The following is a 20,345-nucleotide window of genomic DNA, read 5'->3' as shown; positions in this document are numbered from 1 at the left end:
ATTGTGATGCGGAGATTGGGCGGGGTTGGGGGAATTTGGCCGCGGGGATCAGGCGCCGGAGGGTCAGGTGCTAGGGTCCTTGCCCTGGCCCCGCCCCCCCTCGGCCTCGGGATATGAGCCTGGGCCGTGGTCCGTGACCTTGTCCATGAGCCGCCGACTCGGCGCGGCCGTGGCCATCAGGGCGACGTCGGGGTTTGGTGCCGGACACGGGCCGCGGGTCCGGGCCGGGCGATGGGCGTCGGGAAACGTGGAGGAGGGAGCGTCGAGTCGGGCGGTGACGGAGCGTGAAGGTGAAGGGACACGGAGGGGGGGGAAGAGATGGGGGGGAGGAAGGGAAGGGGGGAAGGGAGGGGGGGGAAGGGAAGGGGGGGAAGGGAGGGGAAGGGGAGAAGGGAGGGGAGGGGGAGGACACGGGGGGAGTGAGGGGGACATGGAGGAAAGATGGAGGGGAGGGGGACACAGGGAAGAGATGGGGAGGGAGGGGGACATGAAGGGGAGGCTGGTTTATTTGTCTGGGAGCAGTCAGGTGGAGGCCATTAGTTGGGGGATGAGAAGCGGCCTCGGTTTGAGGGCTGGTGGGGGAAGTACCAGCCTGTTATTCCCTCAATGACCTTGGCCGCATCCCTTCATCACTTGGTGCTTTAAGCTGCAGCCCCGGGGTTTCCCTCCTGGGACCTGAGTGCGATTGGCCTATTAAATCACCAACCCGGCGATTTAAGCGGGATCCCCCCCCCCCCCCCCCCCATGACTGGTGCACGGAATCTGCACCACCATCCGTCAGTCAACCCTCGATGCCTCTCTTCTCCCCCCACCCCCGTCAGCACCCGAGCCCGCTGTGATCCCCCCCCCCCCCGCGGCAGTGACCCTTCTTCCCCCCCCCCCATCACCGCAGACTCTTCAGCCAGAGTTGCCCTGTGATGCGAGAGCAATGACGTCACCGGAGTAACCGGTTCGGCAATGGACCCCCCTGGGTAAACTTTAACTGGGTTCCCTGACGACCTCCAAGTTAGGGCAGGGACCCGGTCGATTTTGGAGCCCACTGACCAGGTTGGACCCTTTCAAGGTGCCTTGTGAGTAGGGCACTAACTGGGCAATCTCCCCTTCATCTTTCCCCATTTTACAAGGCAGTTTCAAAGCACCTACTGAGTCCATTCCCTTTTCTTAATTCCTCCATCTCTCCTATCTGCTTCCAGGCCAGATGATCAGAGATGTCCTTCTCCTCTAATCAACATGGCTTGCCCTCTACCACTGCCTACTCAGCCTTCACCCATATTACCTACACACATGCCCAACAAGGACAGGATTCCCCTTGTCCTCACCAACCACTCTACATCCATCATATCCTCACCTGCCATTTAAGCCACCTACTATGTAATCCCACAAGACACATATTCCCCTCTCAGTCTTCCACAGGAACCACTCCCTCTGTGACTCCTTAGTCCACTTCACCCTCCCCACCTTGGGACCTACCCAGGACCACAGGAGATGCTCCACTTGCACCCACAACTCCTCCCTCATCACTATTCAGTGCCCCAGTGTTTCCAAGTGAAGCAACATCTCACTTGTGAATCTGCAGGGACTGTCTACTGATTGGGGGCACCCGTTGTATTCTTAGTGACGTCGGAGGGACTGGGTGATGGTTTTGAGCACGTCAGCTCTGTTTGTTGCAATTACATGGATCTCCCATGTCCATTCCCCATCCAATACCCATGGACAAATCTGTCCATGGTTTCATGAACTGCCAGGCTGAGACTATTCATAAACTGGAGGAACAACACCTCAGCTTCTGACTAGGCATGCTTCAGGCAGATGTATTAAAGCATCGACTTCAATGGTTTCCATTTAAACCAGCTCGGTTTTTCTCTCTCTCTTCCCTTTGTCACCTTTCACAACCCAAAATCAATTCTCACGTCTCCTCGTAACCAGTCTCATCTTTATTCTGATGCCTTCCTGTTCTTTGACATACATACTTACAGGCCATTTTGGCCCACGAGTTCATTTATGCCACCCCTTTTACATCCAATTAATTAACCTAAAGCTATAGATTCAGGATCAGCTCCTGCAGATGGGAAGGTGGTTAATTTTATCCCATTTTTTTAAGGAGAGAGAAAACAGGAAATTAAAGACCAGTTAGCTGACGTTAGTGGTGGGGAAGATGCTGGAATCCATTCTAAAAGATGAAACGGCAGTATATTTAGATAGCAGTAACAGGATCAATCCAAGTTAGCATGAATGTTCGAAGGGTACATCATGCTTGACTAATCTTCTGGAATTTTTTGAGGATGTAACTATGAAAATGGACAAGGGAGAGCCAGTGGCTGTAGGGTACCTGGACTTTGTTAAGGTCCCACAAAGGAGATTGGTGGGTAAAATAAGAGCACACTGTATTGGAGATAGGATACTGGCATGGATGGAAAATTGGTTGGTAGATAGGAAAGAGTAGGGATTAATGGGTCCCTTTCCAAATGGCAGGCAGTGACTAGTGGGGTACCGCAAGGCTCAGTGCTGGGACCGCATCCATTTACAATATACATTAAATGGTTTAGGCGAAGGGATTAAAAGTCACGAGTAAATTTGCAGATGACACAAAGCTAGATGGCAGTGTGAAATGTGAGGAGAATGTTATGAGAATGCAGGGTGAATTGGACAGGTCAGGTGAATGGGCAAATGCATAGCAGATCCAGTTTAATGTGGATAAATGTGGGGTTATCCACTTTGGTGGCAAGAACAGGAAGGCAGATTACTATCTGAATGGTGTCAAGTTAGGAAAAGGGGGAAGTACAATGAGATCTAGGTGTCCTTGTTCATCGGTCACTGAAAGTAAGCATGCAGGTACAGCAGACAGTGAAGAAAGCTAGTGCATGATGGCCTTCATAACAAGGGGAGTTGAGTTTTGAAGGAAAGAGGTCTTTCTGCAGTTGTATGGTGCCACACTATGAAGGTCTGGTTCTTCAAATAGGCAGAATCTACACTGGTTTCAGGGATGTATCTCGTTGAGAGAAAGGGAGATTGAAGGATATCCTCAAAACTGAAATTAGGGGGAAATGGGCCAAACATAGATGGTGGTAGTGGAAACATAGAGTCTTCTCATGGTCAGTCAACATGGCTTTGTGAGAGGCAGGTCAAGCCTCACGAGCCCAATTTGGTTTTTCGAGGAGGTAACAAAGGAAATTGATGAAGACAAGCTGGTGGATATGGTGCATTGGGGCAACAACTTTGTGCAAATTGAAATCTCATTTGAGACTGATGTTGCTAAGAAGCACTACCAACAGATTGCCACAAGAGGCAGGGTGGTAAGAAGGCTGCTTGATACCCGGGGTTCCCACCAGCATTTGAATTGGAGTGACTTAGAAGTATTTTCCTACTGTATCTTATTTTGTATTTTTTATAAGTAGCCTTCAGATAATCACAAAGTTTTCAAAACCTTTAACACATCTCTAGCCCTACTTTGTTTGCAAATGCTTTTTGTTGCTAACTCAAGAACAAGTAAAACATCAAAAATTTCATCACAGAAGTGTCTAGTTGTTGTTTTAAATGTCTATATATTTTTCAGGAACCCGTACTTTCAAACTACCAGGTCACAAGCCTTCGACCGTGGATAAAAAATTTTTGGTATGGACTGGTCGATTCAGACAAGAGGAGGATATTCCAGCACAGGTTTCGTAAGTGATGAAACGGGTATGGGATTTTACTGGTTGGTAATTTAAAACAAAAACGAGGGTGCTTGAGCTCACTTGTCACCTCTCTGCTTTGAGCACTGAGCAGTAAAACTGCTGGCACATGCATTTTAGCAGTAAACTGGTTCCAGCAAACATTACACAATGAAGTGTGATATGGTGCTTGCTACCAAAAAAAAACCCTACATTTTTATAGGCCATTCATTATTCTGCCACTCGTGGGTGAGGAATAAATGTGAATTGTATGGAGATAAGACATGTTTTCTACTCTTTGGCATCCCACAATTAATGCAATTGCTCAGTGAAGTTGACAGCTATAGTTGTCCAGCAAACTTCTACCTTTTGCTTTCCAGGTGTTCTGTTGCCATCTTTAAATACTATTAAGAATTCATAATTACGCACAGAAATTCTTTTTGCCGTGCCCTGTCTCTGGCTGCTGAAGGGCATTATTCTCCAAATATTGTTGCCCGCATTACACAGCCGGACAATTCATTTCCCTTTGACTGGATCATGATCTCCAATTTACATGGCTGTAAATAGTCATCAAGCATAGAGATTGGCCCTGGTGCCACCAAGCTGTAATTTGTTTTTAAATCAAATATTCTTGTTTTGATCTCATGGTTAGGCCTTTTTAAAAAAAAATGCAATTTGGTGCTCATTGAGATGTCATTGTTGACCAAATATGGTGAACTTTGTGAAATGGTAAGTATGCAACTTGGCTGAGAGCCAATGCAAACCAGCTGCCTTAAAACTTTTGCCATTCTTTCTTCATTCTCTAATGCCCCATCCAGAATAAAGACATTAATGTGATGGTTGACCAATTTTGTTTCAGAATTGAGACAATTCATGCTGCAAGGAACAAGATGAGAGTGAAAGGTGGTTATTTTATGATAATTGTGACCATTATAGGCTGCATTGCAACAATCATATCTGGAAAAAAGGTAAATAAATCTTGCTGAATGTCTTGTCATAAATAAAGTTCTGATTTTTTTAAAAAAATGCTGTGTCATAAAACAAATTGTCCTAAATTATAACATGATTTAAATTGTGAAATTTATTTAACTCCCTTGATGTTATGTTTGTGAAAATAAGTGCTATTTTTATGTGCAAATCAAAACTTTGTGTAACTTAGCTGTTGAATCTTGGAATGTCTGTCTCAAGATCATCTTTCTATTTTGTTCGTAGGCTGCAAGGAGACAAGAATCACTGTCAGCTATGAATATGGCAAAGAAAGCCAAGTTGAAAGCGAGTCAGCAAGAAGTTGAGGCTGCAAAAAGCCAGTGATTTGAAACTGAAATGGAATCTATGGAAAGATTGTACATTAGTGGTATAAAATATTTTGTTTCTTAAAACACCAAAATGGTAACCATTTATAAAATATTAATGCTGCATAAATGATACATGTTCATGAAATCTGACAAAATAATTTGTGAATCCTGAAACTACAGAACATTTTATTCACTGCAGCTTAACTGCTTGTTTTCCAGTTGTCCATTCATTGCTAAAGAGTCAGAACTATTTGGGGATAATAGCTGTTTTGTGAACAAGTTCTTCACACAAAGCACTTATAATGGAAGTCTTGTAGCACCTGGATTCCAAAGTATTTCTCCTCGAGATATTTCAACCAATCTAATTTAACTATACTACAAAAACCCCACAAAAAATTATTTCTTATGTCATGCAGGGTTTCTCCTTGTGAGCATGTTTGCTGTTTAATTGGAGTTATTTGATGTCAAGATAAAGGAACAGAAGTCATTTGGCCCATTGAGTCTGTTCCGCCTCTCCACCATGAGCTAAACCATTCTCATATCTAGTTCCAATTTCTGGCCTGTTCCCTATATCCCTTGAAACCATGACTAATTAAAAATTAGATATTAAAATACTAAATTCTACCTGCATTACAATTGTTGCCTTAAGTAGCAATATTACTAATTGAATTCATCTTTGATTCAAGGTGGAGTATTGTCAGCAACAAGTTCTTGGTGCCAAATTTTCACATGGATTTTACTCTCAAACAACATACCTTGTAATACAGCTGCTGGATTCTGTGCTTTGATTATTCTTTAATTTGCTCTCCTATCTTACAGATAAAAAGGGACCTTATGTATTGCTTTCTCTGTGACCTTGCTTAAAACCAACTTATTAGTTTTGCATTACAATGAAAAAATCCCTGCAGTTAGAGAAAAGTTAATATAATTGCAAAAGTAAATCTTTTAAAAATACTTCTTACACTGGGGTAGGATTTGTCAAAGGGGTTGGTGATTTTAGTTAAAAGAATCGCAGTTTATTTCAAAAGGTTCAAAAATTGTCCTAGGTACAGTCCCACATGAAAATGAATTCTTTAATAAAACCTTAATTATTGTTCTTCACTGCTTTGCAAAAATCCTGCTTCTGTTTAGGGTTCAATCATCTGTGTACCTACAAATGTAAAATTCTTGTTAAATTTAAAATTGAAGTACATATTACATTTAATTTACATGCATCAAATCCAAGCATTTATTCAATGATCTAAAAATCTAGACTGGTTTAAAAAATGCAAGTTCTGGTAGCGTTGACTGGTTTATTCATTCTAACTAATTGAACCACAGAATGTACAGTATAATCAAGGAATCTTAAGTGACTTGGGATTGAATTGAAAAACAAATTCTACCCAACTGCCACACATGGAACAATCACTTGTAGTTTCTAAAGGGGAAGAGGCCACCACTGAACAAAGGATGTTGAGCTAAAAAATAAATTTATCTGCAATTAAATAAAGTGTTTCCTTAACAAGGGGAAACACTTGAAATGTTTTCGTGAAACTACAGAACAGCAAGTGAACATGCAATGTCACACAATTTGGGTCCATAATAAATTTAGCCAATTCCAATTCAATAATTACCGGTAAATCTTAATAGGTTAGGTTTTTCCCTTCCAGCCATCTGCAAAATGGCTGGTTAAAGATTAAAACAAAATCAAATGGTTCACCAGCTGTTCCACTCAATGTTGGCTGCACCAAGAATAAAGAATAAATACCACCTCCATTTCTCCTACAGCCATGGAATCTAGAAGTGAAAGCACTGGAAAAATTCATATTTCATTATGCAGTCAAATTGTCCAACGTTTTAAATCGACGAGTTGGTAATTCACGATGGTAATTCTTTGCATCCTGTGATCTTGGCTACTGTGTCACCAAATGGGTAGCATCTAAATTAGCCATCAGCTTGTTCTCAAGACTGACTAAAAAAAAAACCCCAAACTCTTGTTATCTCTTCATTTTATGTCAAGCTCATGTAGCACTGAGTGGAGATCTTTGGCACACCAGAATTGCTTCCTTACCCACGTCAATGGACCTCAACGGACCAGAAATACACATGCAAGCAAAATAATATTGATGTGCTAATATGAATGAACCCAATAACTATTTCTGCTACAGTTTCTCTGGATTGATCTCATCTTAAGAGATTGATGTTCATTATGAAAGTTTCAGGGACAGGGAGAATATGAGGGTGTGAGAGATGGAATGTGGGAAGAGGGGAGGTAGTCGCAAGATTCCTCACCTTCCAAATTTATTTTGCAGTATTTTTCTGAAAATAATGATAACTGATAAGTTGCCAGTATGCAAAAGATCACTTTTCCAGACATGGAGAATGTTGATGTTTTTAGATCTACAAACTCTCAGGCACACACTGGTGGTTCAAGCATATACCCTTGCTACTGCCTCTCCCTTCCCACACCTTGCATTCTTCTTGTCTTTTTTGCTTGGGTTTTATTCAGCACAGATTCTCCATTCAGCCATATCACCCCTCTCTGGGCATCTCCTTAAATTACTGGCCACACTTGGGTCCCATTCACACTCCAGACCCCAAGTCCCAATCCTAGTCATGCTCCATTTGGAGACCTGAGCCTACAGCCCTCCGAATCCATTCCTCCAAAAGACCCTGTATATACCAGCCCATCAGTCCTATCCATATTCCTATCCAAAAATCAAACCTTGATCTTGCCACTCAGACATTTCTCAGACATTAGCTGAAAGCATAGGATCAAGGCAGATGCAAACAAGCTTAGATAATTATTGGCAGCCATCTTGAAATGGCATACCGTTTCTCTGAACTACAGTCACTACTGTGTGTCATAAAATTAATTATTTTGTGCTTCAATAAGACTGTGGAATTGCAGCATTAAGAAATGCCAATAAAGAAAAAAATGGGCATCCTAGTTATGGACTAAATACAGGACAGTTCCATTAAAAATAGACTATATAGACATGCTAAGCACACGAGGATATTTACACTAATGGAATCACATTAAATGTCTGTGCTGCTCCACGGTCTTAACATTTGCACAATGGGCATTTTATTCTCAAGCCATTTTTCCCCCCAAGCACTAATATTGAACTATACAATATTACTTCAACTAAAACATGCCCCATCTGATTGCTCAAAGCTGACCAGCAATTGTAAACCTTCCTCAAAGCAGTACAAGATTTTTGATGCTCATGCTTGCAAGAGTCTTTTCATCCAGCTCGTACACCAAAAGTGGCTGTTCCGTTCATTTGTGACAGCAAAGATTTCACAAATGAAACAGAATTCCTGTTATATCAAAAATGATTTACAGATGGCCCATTGTCCTCTACCACAAAACAAAGACTTAGGAGGACTGTAAAATGTTAAGTTTTTAGCTTCAGACCAATTTGAAGAAACAAGCACGTTTGCTTTGGGTTACTTGGATGAACTTTTCAGGTGAAAAATGTGTGGATCAAAACCCAAATCTCAGGAGATTAAATATATTGTAATTATTTCCATCTATACTTTTGTGTGGAAATGAAATGGGAGTCTCCAATTTTAAAATGGAAATAAGGCTTCTTTAAATAATCAAATTAACATTGCTTCAATAACCCACACTTGGATTTCAAACATCCATTTAGAAATATTTATTCATTTTTCATTGTGCACGTGGCCAACCTGTGTTATTTTCATTTAATCAGTCATGAAAAGCAAAAGGACTAAATTCGTAGTGAATGAAGCTGACATTTTAAACAGTCATAATTTTTGACAAGTGAACAGATCGCTCAAATGCCCCAGGAATATTAAATTCATATTCCTGGAAACAAAAACTTGAATTAATAATGCAAGAATATTCTAACAGTGCTCCATACTATTAACTTTTTAAACATGATACTGAATTAATCCCTTCGTTTAAAAAATGCACAAACTATAAATGGATAAATGTTCACCTTATTGCCAAATATGTTCTGTTCACCAAAAGATCATTCATTCCATGGATAAATTGAAAAGGACTTTGTAAAGAACAAAGTGAAATAAATTTGTCACATCTATGGATTCATTCTTGAAGATAGAAAAACATGCACCAATGGAACCTTAATAAGGGACACACAGCTTATCAGAATAAAGTTATTTACTTGGGTATACCTTTGAACTTCTCGGCATTAAGCATTTTTGTCAAACATTTCACATTATAAAAATTTTAAAAAAATCATGGACCAACATTGTTTCTCCTTCCAATTGTTTTCATTTTCCTGCCAATCACAGAAATAGAAAAAGACTGGGTCCAACAGAGTGCAACATGAAATAAAAAGTACGAGATTGATTTTTCAAAACAACATTTACAAAAGAAATACTTCAAGATAAATATACTCAGGATATGAATTTAGAGGGTAAAGTTCTTTAAACTAGTAAGTGCAGGAATTCTACTTGGTCATAATAACCTTTCTAAGGACAAATTAAACTAATGAACATTTTCTCATGAATCCTTATTTAAGGATGCTTTTAAACTAGACAATGCTGAGAAAAGCTCGTCCAATGAAGAAAACAATTACAACTGGAAATTTTGTACAAACCTTGATCAGATCTTAGTTCGAGCCCATTAGCCATGACACCATATTAATTCCATGGTATCATAAATTGGATGCTCTAACGAGTCAGCTAACTTCGCCATGACCCATTGTATAACATGACATTTTAAGTTAAAACTGCCTTGAAGAACATTAATACTGGAATTGTGCTGTTAAAGGTGAGTACTGAACCACAATGGCCAACCAAATTATTCAACAGATTGAATCTGTGAAGCTGGAGAACAAAATATTAGAAAGGTTATAATAACTCAATATGTTCACTTTGCTCAACTTGATTTCAAGTTAAATCTTGTAAAAAGATAGCAGCCAGTGGATTTGTCCACGTGCCTTTTGTCAAATGACATATGCATCTCAGTGCCATCTCGCAGGAGATGCAAATTAGCTTCAAACACTGCAGAAAACAGATCTTCAAAAGGAAATATATTTTCAAAGCAGGGTACCTTTACTTTATTACAATTGTATTTTAGACCAGTGCAAATTTATATCCTTGGAAGAAATAATAACTGCTGATGGGCACAAAATTGTACTAACCAACTACATCTCCACAACCATGAAAAAACAACTGATTTCACAATCCTTGTATTTATGATGCAAGAACCGCTCATTTCTTGACATTTTCACAAGTATTGACAATGCTCATGTTCAAACATTTGGTTCTCAAGCTGAAACCAGCAATCTATCTATTTTCTTGCATTAAAGGAAAGTGTACACCACCTGAGTGGCAGAAATAGAGAGAAGTGAATGACAATGCAAGTTCAATGGGATGAGTACAATTTTGTTGCATAAAGATTTGTTCTTTCAAAAAACAAAATCACACTGCTGTAAGTAATTTTAATGATGGTCTTATTCTGATGGCTTTCATAATCTTTTTTGCATGCAACCTATTCAGTCCTGACTTCCTTTAAGTCTGAATTTACTACACAAGCTGAACTACCCTGCAAGCTAACTCCAGACACAAAAAAAAGCAGAAGACTTTTCTGGGGGAAGAAAAAATGGCCAGTGGAACTTTGTTAATAATATTGTTCTGCAAAGAACAGCAGTTATATTGCCTAGAACATTGCTTCAAATGGTGAATAAATTTTAATTAGCCTGAACAAGCAATCAAATAAATTTGGGTTCCAACATATGCAGCACACGAACAACATCTCGAAAACATCTTAAAAGAGTACAGATAATAGAATGGGTTTTAGAATAAACCTCTGTTCCCTGACTGCAGTGCATTTATCGTATACCAACTATGTAAAGTTCTGCCGCTCAGATATGTCCTCTTGTTAAATTGCTGGATTTAAGGATGGAGGAAAATTCTATACCCATCAGCTTTACAATCCCAGCAGATACTCAACTTGTACAAATATTTTTAAATATGAAGCTTGAAATCTCTTGTACATCAAGGATTTCCACGAAATTACTAGTGGTTCAGTGGATCTTGCCTCAGGTCCCATCTGTTACAAAACCGAGCAGCAGAAAATTATATCCATAACACAAAGATCAATCATCTCTCAAACCACAGCAACTGAATGTTAATTATGTATTATTAACTGGATAAAGTGGAAATTACAAGTTATTTGATGGCAGTTTGATAGGCAAATCAGCTTCCATTAATATTCCACCATCTTGAAAGGTAAAAAAATCAGCAGGTATTAAACATCACAATAGAAAGGAGAGTCACAGCAAAGGGACACAAGTATCGAAGATGGAAGAGTCAGGAGGTGCAAATTTGCTCAGATTTCCCTAACCCCTATTTGAATATTTATATACATATTATTATACACGCATGAATACAATCATCATATTTAACATTTTGTATGGTTCACGAATGCTGCTTTGTAGAGAGCGAACTGTAAGCGAGTACGTGCTTCCCTATTCACCAACATACAAACTATTCAGCCACCTGAGCGTGTTCTTACGAGCACAGCTTACCAGAATGTGTGTGTACATAGTATTGTGTTTAGGTGTGGTCCTTTGTTTCTCATCCTGCCATGAACCCCCCCCTCCCTCCCATAAACTTGTCAGTCCCAGCAGCCCTGGGAGAAGTGCGCGTGCGTGGGGTCAGTCGTCCTCTCCGAGGACATGCTTACAGTTGAAAGCCCTCCATCTGAGTTTCGCGGGGTTGAAAAATGTATTGTGGTTGATTAAGATCAACTTGAGGGACAATGGTGGAATCTTCCTCCTCTTCTGTACCAAAATAATGTTCTATTAGGTCAAATGCCTTTTGGTAAACATCTTGGTTTTCATGGCTTTGCAGAAATTCTATCTTGTCCAAACCTACAGGAGTAAAATGAAACATTTTGTGATAAAAACAATTGAAAGTTGGAGACAATTGGGAAAATGTAGTTATGACATTTTCCAGCAATAGTTTCTACCTCAGCTCCAAATACAGAAACTAAAATAATTTCTGATGTAGAAACAAGTGCATATTTCATGATACAACAATGTATAAAAATTGAAACCATCATTTAAAAATAATAAATAAACTCAGTAAAAATACAAAATCTAAAAATATTAGTGCTTCCATCGTCTCTTTCAGCTCAGCTGCATCCCTGAATGTTTCTTGCACCAATCAGGGAATTTATGCAAATTTCCTAACCAGAAGTGATGAGGAATTACTACAACTTTGCCCTTAGTTTAAAAGTTCAGTATGAGGCCAATTTGTGCATTACAGCTACAGGAATGCCATGTTCACATGGAGTTGGAATAGATTTCAGTTATGAATGTTGTATTCAGGCAATGACAGAATTTTCTCTGCAAAATCTAGACCACGAGATGTAGCATACATTGTATTAACAATGAAAGGTCTTCAAAGAGAATTAAGATTGCACCATGGAGTTTTCATCTCAATGTGAAAATAATTTTATAATGAATAATATTTTACTGGTTTGTACAGATAACAGTGCAAGATAGATGAACATGTTGTCCAAAACAGTGGGTGGAACTTTCAAAACAAATTAACCATGTTTAGCATAAATAATTTATTTAATACATAAATAAATATTTAGGCTTATGCTAAGGTTATCCCTTCCCACAAAACTTGCCTTTCCTTGAGAATAAAATAATGATTGTTCTCAGTAGCAACCGGTTGAAGAGGTTATGCAAATGTACAGGTTCACAGCAAAGTTACAATAATGGAAGGAGTTCATGTCTGCTGGATGCAACAGCAATTTACTCTTGGTCTTGTAAAAACAATGTTGAAGAAACTCAGCAGGTCAAACAGTGTACAGAAAAAATAAAGATACATCACCAATGCTTGGGGCTCAAGCTCAGAATGGTGGTTATGTATCGAAGTGGAATGTTTGACCTGCTGAGTTTCTCTAGCATTGCATTTTTACTACAACCACAGTTGTAAATTTGAGTCCGTACACCCAGGCACAAGATAATAGTAACGAATTTGCCATCTTCTTTCTTTGGCTTGGCTTCGCGGACGAAGATTTATGGAGGGGTATGTCCACGTCTGCTGCAGGCTCGTTGGTGACTGACAAGTCCGATGCGGGACAGGCAGGCATGGTTGCATCGGTTGCAGGGGAAAATTGGTGGGTTGGGGTTGGGTGTTGGGTTTTTCCTCCTTTGTCTTTTGTCAGTGAGGTGGGCTCTGCGGTCTTCTTCAAAGGAGGTTGCTGCCCGCCGAACTGTGAGGCGCCAAGATGCACGGTTGGAGGCGAGATCAGCCCACTGGTGGTGGTCAATGGGGCAGGCACCAAGAGATTTCTTTAAGCAGTCCTTGTACCTCTTCTTTGGTGCACCTCTGTCTCGGTGGCCAGTGGAGAGCTCGCCATAGAACACAATCTTGGGAAGGCGATGGTCCTCCATTCTGGAGACGTGACCCACCCAGCACAGCTGGATCTTCAGCAGCGTGGACTCGATGCTGTCGACCTCTGCCATCTCGAGTACTTCGACGTTAGGGATGAAAGCGCTCCAATGGATGTTGAGGATGGAGCGGAGACAACGCTGGTGGAAGCGTTCTAGGAGCCGTAGGTGATGCCGGTAGAGGACCCATGATTCAGAGCCGAACAGGAATTTGCCATATACATGGCACAATGTCCATATGCACCAAAATTATTCATTGCTGGAGGTGAACAGGTACTTAGATAAGAAAAAAGCCAACTGAAACAACGGCTAAACCTTATTTGATATTTTCCTGGGCAGGGTCGCAGTCAGCAGAACACTGTCATCATGCAGCAACCGGGGTTTGAATCGGGTGCTGTCTGCAAGGAGCTTGTATGGTTTCCCCACGTCTGTGAGGGTTCCCTCCGACCCTTCAAAATGTACTGGGGTCGTAGGTCGATTGGGAGTAATTGGGTGGCACGGGCTTGTGGGCCGAAAGAGCTTATTACTGTGCAGCAGTTAAAAAAAATTTTATCACAAATACTACTTGAATTAAAAAGAAAATAAATATTCACAGTGTGCTAGTGTGAAATAAAGTGATTTAGCAGGTGGTGCTGACAGTCCTTTTATGGTGTGGGAACAGTTCCTGATCAGTGTAACAAGGGGAGGTTGGAAAAAAACTGTTTTGAACCTAGAGGAGCTGTCCTTCAGGATTTTGTACCTTGTGCTCAACATGGGTGATGGGGAGGGCCTTTATGGTGTTGGCAACCTGCCCGGGGCAACGCCACATAGATGTCTACCATGGAATGAGAGGTTGAAGCATGTGATGGATCTGGCTGTCTGCTGCCTTCACAGTTCCTGGGCAGTTGAATTCCCAAGCCAGGCTGTTATGCAACCTGCCAGTAAACTTTTCAAGGGTACCTGTAGAATTTTGACAGAATATTTGACAACATGCCAAATCTCCTTCAAGTCAAGATTGAAGATTCAATTTATTGTCATGTCCAGATACACAATCCTTTATCCGGACATCTAAAATCAAGAAAGCTCCAAAATCTGGCAGCGCGAGTCGGGCGGGCGGGGGTGTGGGGAGAGATCGGCATGGTGACTGGAAGGGGGTGGGGGGTGGATACAGCAGCACAATTCGGGTGGGCTTAAATCGGGCTTTCCAAAATTTGGAACACACTGTCCCCCAAGGGTTCCGGATAAAAGATTGTGTACCTGTAATAAAGTGTCATATGACATGAAATTGGATTTTGCCCACTGTAAGAAGAGATTCACCATCGGCAGAAATTGCCTGGTGCCTCTTACAGTCAGAGAAAGAGAAGCAAAAGAGAGTTCCCCCAGTGTCACCAAGTCTCCATGGATTTGCCTCCAGTGCTCTGCAGCCACATAGACCTGTCCAAACCGACTGCAACCTGAGCTCCAGATCCGAAACTGCAACATGATTGGGACCTTTCAACGCCCTCGTGTGTGTGTTCTTCCTGCCTTGCAGCTTATTGTTCGTTTAGGAATCTGATGGCAGAGGGGAAGAAGCTGTCCATGTGCTGCTGGGTGCTTACCTTTAGGCTCCTGTACCTTTTTTCCCGATGGTGGCAGAGTGAAGAGGGCATGGCCTGAGTAGTGAGGGTCCTTGAGGAGAGAGGCTGCTTTCTTAAGACACCACCTCTTGTAGATGACCTTGATGGAGTGAAGACTGCTGCTCATGTGTTATAGTGAAGGTGATGCCAAGGCTACAATATTTATTTCAGTCGTTACCCATTCTGCTGCCCCAGGGCTTATTTTTAAGATGCTCAACAAATGCTTAAGAAAGTTCCTGTAGAATGGTAAAGTGGCTAGAATCTCAATGGAAAAGTTGATTAGGGGAGAGATTAAAATTGCCAGATTTCAAAAAAATATCATTGGGTGGCCCAGGTGAGGTCTATCGCCTCACTCTTTGAGGAAGGTGCCCCCCCCCCCCCCCACCCATGGGACAAATTGGATTACATGCAGTAGGTGAAAAGATAGGAGAGTTCATATGTAAATGGAACACTAAATCAATTTCATTAAAAATGGATAACCCCACACTAAAGCATGTGCTTCAGACAAAGAAAAAATCCAATGTATTGGATTAAAGGTGGGGATATCTCCCAAAACACCCGTGACCCAGAATAACTTAATACCCACAACTCTGGGCAACAAGATTCTGGACACCTGGTGCCAGAAGGGGATCAGGTGTATTGAGGATTGTTACAAGCAAGGGCAGCTAATATTATTAGTGCAGTTGAGGAACAAATATGATTTGTCTAATAGAACATTCTTCTGCCATCTGCAACTATGATCTTTAAGGGACAAATTGAGACCATCTATGACCCTGCCCATGTGACATGGAAATTCTAATTTGAAAGGGCAATGTGCGTAAATGAGCTAGCAATTTATGGTGATTTGCAAATCATAGGGCACATGTTTATTTCACAAGTTGGTTGATTTCATTTCCCAATAATTCTTCCCTAAACTTTCAAGGAATAATTATTTACTATCCACTCAAAATTCAATTTCAAGGCATAGCTGCAGAAAGATTAGAAATAAATAATAAATTTTATAAAAACAACCAAGTAAATGTATAATTCTGGCTCCAACTCACCATAGGCTTCCTCTATTAGTGCACAATAAGGATTTATTCCTGTTCCATTCTGTTTAGCTTCCTGTTCACCCAGACGAAGGATATTCTCCAAGCCATTCAATGACACCTGAACGATTTTTGCATCCATAACGGTCAGCAGGTCACATAATGGTTTAATGCATCCCAACTCCACTATATATCTAAACAAAATGATGAGGTTCAACTCAAATTCAAATGCCAGACCAAGTCTTCCCCCAAAAGAAACAAAGTACAGTAAAATCCCTGTTATCCAGAATTCAATGAACTGGCAGCCTCAAGCAGAAAATAAATAGTATAGGTTAAAAAAACAACTGGCAAATTCACTTATCTGGGATCTACCAATCCACATAGGTGCTGGATACTGGGGTTTTTGCTGTCGAGGTCAAAATTACCAACAGTGATTTTGGAGCATCGATAAGGCTCACATTTGATGCGATCTTAATATGCGGCTCTAATTTAACACCCAACATAAGTACACTCTTGCTGCTCAGTGAAATGACAGTTGGAGGAAGCAAAGGAGGTTAGTAATTGATAATATAGGGGTTTACAGATCATACTTGCCTTGGAAAGTATTTTCAGCATTTTTTTGATATATTACTGAATTACTAATTAAACCTGGTTTCAAATTCCCACAACTCTTCACTTTATTTTGGGTCCTTAGTGCATAGAAATTTATTCTACATAATAGAAGTAACCAGAAAAGAAAAGTACTTCCACTGCTTGTGAAATTCCATTCAAATGTAAACACTATCTATTTTAAATAGGATAGTAAATTTGCAGCAAAATCCCAAATATTTTTCCCAACCGACAAATTTATTATTCAGAGGATAAACCATCTGCGTGAGATTCATTTGTTCTGATAGACGTACCAGTAAAATTGCCTTTATCGTTATGTAGCTTCCTCATTATACTCCTGGCCAGCAGTCATTATTTTCCCCCAAAAGGTTTAATTGGTTACAATAGGAATTATAATCTTGTCGTGATTTAAATTTTAATTTGTAATCTCTGTATCCAACGATAAAGGGGCTGAAGGGACGATGAATTTGAAGCAAGATGAAACTGAAACTTGGCATAAGTACTAATGTTTCAAATAATAACTTTACAAATTTGAGATGGTGGGGGGGCCGGTTCGCCATGAGGATGTGCGACCTTACAAGGGGGCCATATAAAATCTTGCACTGGTCCAGCGGAACCTTCACCCTGGATGTTGGGAGAGAGGAACTTTTTACAGTGGACCGTCTGAACTGGACTTATCACAGCCGGTGCAGACGGCCACACCCAAGCGCTGGGGCCGACCGCTAAAGTGACAGGACACGTAGCCGATTCTTTGGGGGGGAGGGGGGTTGAGTGGCAGCGCACATCTTCATGGCGAACCGGCCCTGCTTGTATCACCACGTGGCGGGGCAGCCATGGGGAAATGGCGTCGTCAGAGGTTTCTCTCTGACTCCAGCATCCCTTCCAGCGCCCACCCTGGGCAGCGATTATGATGTCACAAGGCACCAGGTGACTGAGCTCGTGCTGCCTTTAAAGGGACACGCTGAATATGAATAAAAACCGTCGTTAACCACCCTCAACGTGGTGGCTGTGTTTCTTCCACTGCTCACATCTTCACAAGATCTGTATTAAATCAACATCTTGTTCTTGAAACCTCTTCTTGAAAGATTATATCTTTTTTAAAAACTGCCAGACCTGTAGGTGAATTCACTTCAATCTCAATGCAAATTTAACAGAATTTACTTAACAAAATAACTTACTGAATATGTATGTTAAGGAGGTGAGGCAGAAGGAGAGGAGGAGAGAAGGGCAGTACTCTAGAAAATCAGAGGAACCAGTGCGTGCGTGCGTGCGTGCGTGCGTGCGTGCGTGCGTGCGTGCGTGCGTGCGTGCGTGCGTGCCTTCTGTACAAAACGAAACATTTGGGAAGAGAAAAAAAAATCTTACTTGATTTGTTCAGGAGTTCCACCAGATGTGGCATTGGTAATAGCCCAAGCGGCTTCTTTCCTGGTACGAAATTCTGCTGTCTGTAGGATACTTATTAGGACTGGAAAGATGTTGCCATCTATTGCCGCCTATAAATGTTGCAAACAATCCACAGTGTTTTCAAGATACCGTACAAGTAGAACTTAGGAGAATTATTTACTTTTTGAAATCCAGACACATCACTGTGTAAATAATACCATAGCATTCAGCTAAACAAATGTGCTGTCAAAGCTCAGCAGATGATGCATCCATAACAACTTTTATTCCTGATGAAGGGGCTCAGGCTGAAACCTTGGCCACCCTTTACTTCCTAAGGATGCTGCATGACCTGCTGAGTTTCTTCAATACATTTGTGTATGGCACTCAACCTCAGCATTTGCAGATTTTCTGGTTGAAACTCTACCAAAGCATTCAATGGATACGGCATGAAAAGAAACCCAAAAATCATTACCGCAGCATACCTGTATCTGAGCTCTGTTGCCTGCTGTAATATTTGAGATGGTCCAACATGCTTCCTTTTTGATTGATTCTTTTGGACTGCTCAGTAAGTGCAATAAACTCTGCAAAGCTGAACAATTTAAAATTACCTGGAGAAAAATAAAATTGAAGAGCGAAATCAAGAAAATCAAGTTGAAACACATTCAACTGGCACATCTGTGGTGATCTAATAGTATTAGCACTGCTACTAGGAATGCAGCTCAGATATACCAAGTACTTCTATCTCATTTGTGAATGGAATAGCCATGCTAAAGAGTCACATTACATTAAAAAGAACTGGCCGCTCCGCATGCATTTGGTTCCAGGTCAGAAAAGTGTGGCACATAAACCATTTGTCGACCTAACAAAGATATTTTTGCCTATTCTTCATATCAAACTCGGACTGATGAAAAATTTTGTGAAAGCAATGAACAAGGAAGGTGATGGATTTTGTTATGAGACAGGGGTTTCCAAGAATACCTGATGCCAAAATTAAAGGAAGGCATTTTTGTTGGTTCACAAATCAGACAGGTTAGCAATGACAGACAGTTTGAAGATCTGTTAGTGAGGCCAGAGAAAATAGCACGGAAGGCATTTATAGATGTTGTTGAGAATTTTCTTGGCAATTACAGAGCACCAAACTAAATCCCCCTGATTGACAATGTGTTTCAAGCATTCAAAACAATGAAGTGCAATAGGTCGTTGAAAATTCACTCTCTGCAGTCACACTTGGACTTGTTCCCTGCTGATCTTCGCGCAGTCAGTGACAAACATGGTGAAAGGCTTCAGCAGCCATGACATTGCAGCCATGGAAAAGGGATATCAGGGCAACTGGAAGCCATCAATGCTGGCTGACTATTATTGGACACTTGACATGAGAGGCATCAGATGCTGAGTACAAACGAAAATCAGTGGCAAGACAATTTTATGTCCGTTGAACTAACACAATGAGTTAGTATCGTGATGCAATTAAACATGCTAAATTCAATAACAGTTCAATTATGTTTCTCCAATTTCCTATGTGATACAGCAAATCTGAAATGATCTTTTGTTTAGCATGAAGTTGTCTGTCATAATCACCAATTTTTATTCAGGAAGCAAACTTTTTGAAAAAATTTGTTAACCGTATATTCCACCATTCATTCCTCTTTGGTACTCCTTCAAACTTTTAACTTAACTCCATAATATAGTCATGGAATTATACAACATTGTAACAGGCTCTTTTGCCCAACTTGCCTAAGCCGACTCAAATGTTCCACCTACACTTGTCCCACCTGCCCAAGTTAGGCCCATCCTATCTATGTATCTGTTCAATTTTTAAAAAAACACTGCAATAGCACCTGTCTCAACCTCTGTCTCTGGCAACCCGGTCCATATACACACACAATCCTCTGTGTAAAAACATTTCTCACTGCTCATTTTAAGCCTTTGTCCTTGGGTTACCAATTCCCTTACTTTGGGCAAGACTTGTGCATTCGCCCTATCTAGTCCTCTCGTGACTTTCCGCGAGTTCACTCCCCATCCTCCTGAATGTCATGGAATAAAGCTCCAGCCTGCTCAACCTTCTGGCAAGATTCTCATTATAACATCTTTTTGGCAGCATGGTTCCCATTAAACCTGTCTTTTTATTCCTCCACTTACCTGAGTCTGTATATCATCTCCTGTAACAATGTTTCCAACTGCTCGCAAAGCTGGTGAGATTACCTTGTAGTCACAGTGCCTGTCAAAAAAGCAAAGAAAATTTAAATTTTTTTAAATTCACAGATTGACTGACTTAGTTTAAAGCATTTCTTCAGGACTAAAACTATGCTCCTACCAGATTTCTGTAAAGTTGTTACTAGTTGTTCTTGGGCTCAACCATTGTAAGGAAAGTTGAGGAAAATATGGCAATAAATGTAAA

At 40.9% G+C, this 20,345-nt stretch overlaps 2 protein-coding genes across 5 annotated transcripts in view; one reads left to right on the top strand and one right to left on the bottom strand.

Moving 5' to 3' along the window:
• Positions 1-71: 71 nt before the first annotated feature.
• LOC138738376 (protein FAM162B-like) lies at positions 72-6,046 on the top strand. The gene is made up of 4 exons (XM_069888445.1): positions 72-290; positions 3,554-3,662; positions 4,510-4,618; positions 4,863-6,046. Exons 1-4 carry the CDS (start codon positions 146-148, stop codon positions 4,959-4,961), a joined length of 462 nt encoding a protein of 153 aa, XP_069744546.1. The 5' UTR covers positions 72-145; the 3' UTR covers positions 4,962-6,046.
• A 177-nt stretch (positions 6,047-6,223) lies between these two features.
• The window catches only part of LOC138738372 (importin subunit alpha-5), a 50,992-nt gene continuing 36,870 nt past the window's right edge, over positions 6,224-20,345 (bottom strand). For all 4 annotated transcript variants that reach the window (XM_069888440.1, XM_069888442.1, XM_069888441.1 and 1 more), the window contains exons 10-14: positions 20,087-20,165; positions 18,430-18,555; positions 17,930-18,057; positions 15,971-16,149; positions 6,224-11,796 (exon numbers count right to left, since the gene is read on the bottom strand). In XM_069888440.1, coding sequence (XP_069744541.1) covers positions 11,606-11,796; positions 15,971-16,149; positions 17,930-18,057; positions 18,430-18,555; positions 20,087-20,165 — 703 coding nt within the window. In that variant the 3' untranslated portion in view covers positions 6,224-11,605. The remainder of the gene's footprint in view (positions 11,797-15,970; positions 16,150-17,929; positions 18,058-18,429; positions 18,556-20,086; positions 20,166-20,345) is intronic.

The sequence above is a fragment of the Narcine bancroftii genome, chromosome 7 (genome assembly GCF_036971445.1).
Source record: "Narcine bancroftii isolate sNarBan1 chromosome 7, sNarBan1.hap1, whole genome shotgun sequence".
In the NCBI taxonomy this organism is placed as follows: domain Eukaryota; kingdom Metazoa; phylum Chordata; class Chondrichthyes; order Torpediniformes; family Narcinidae; genus Narcine; species Narcine bancroftii.
This window is presented reverse-complemented; position numbering and strand designations above follow the sequence as displayed.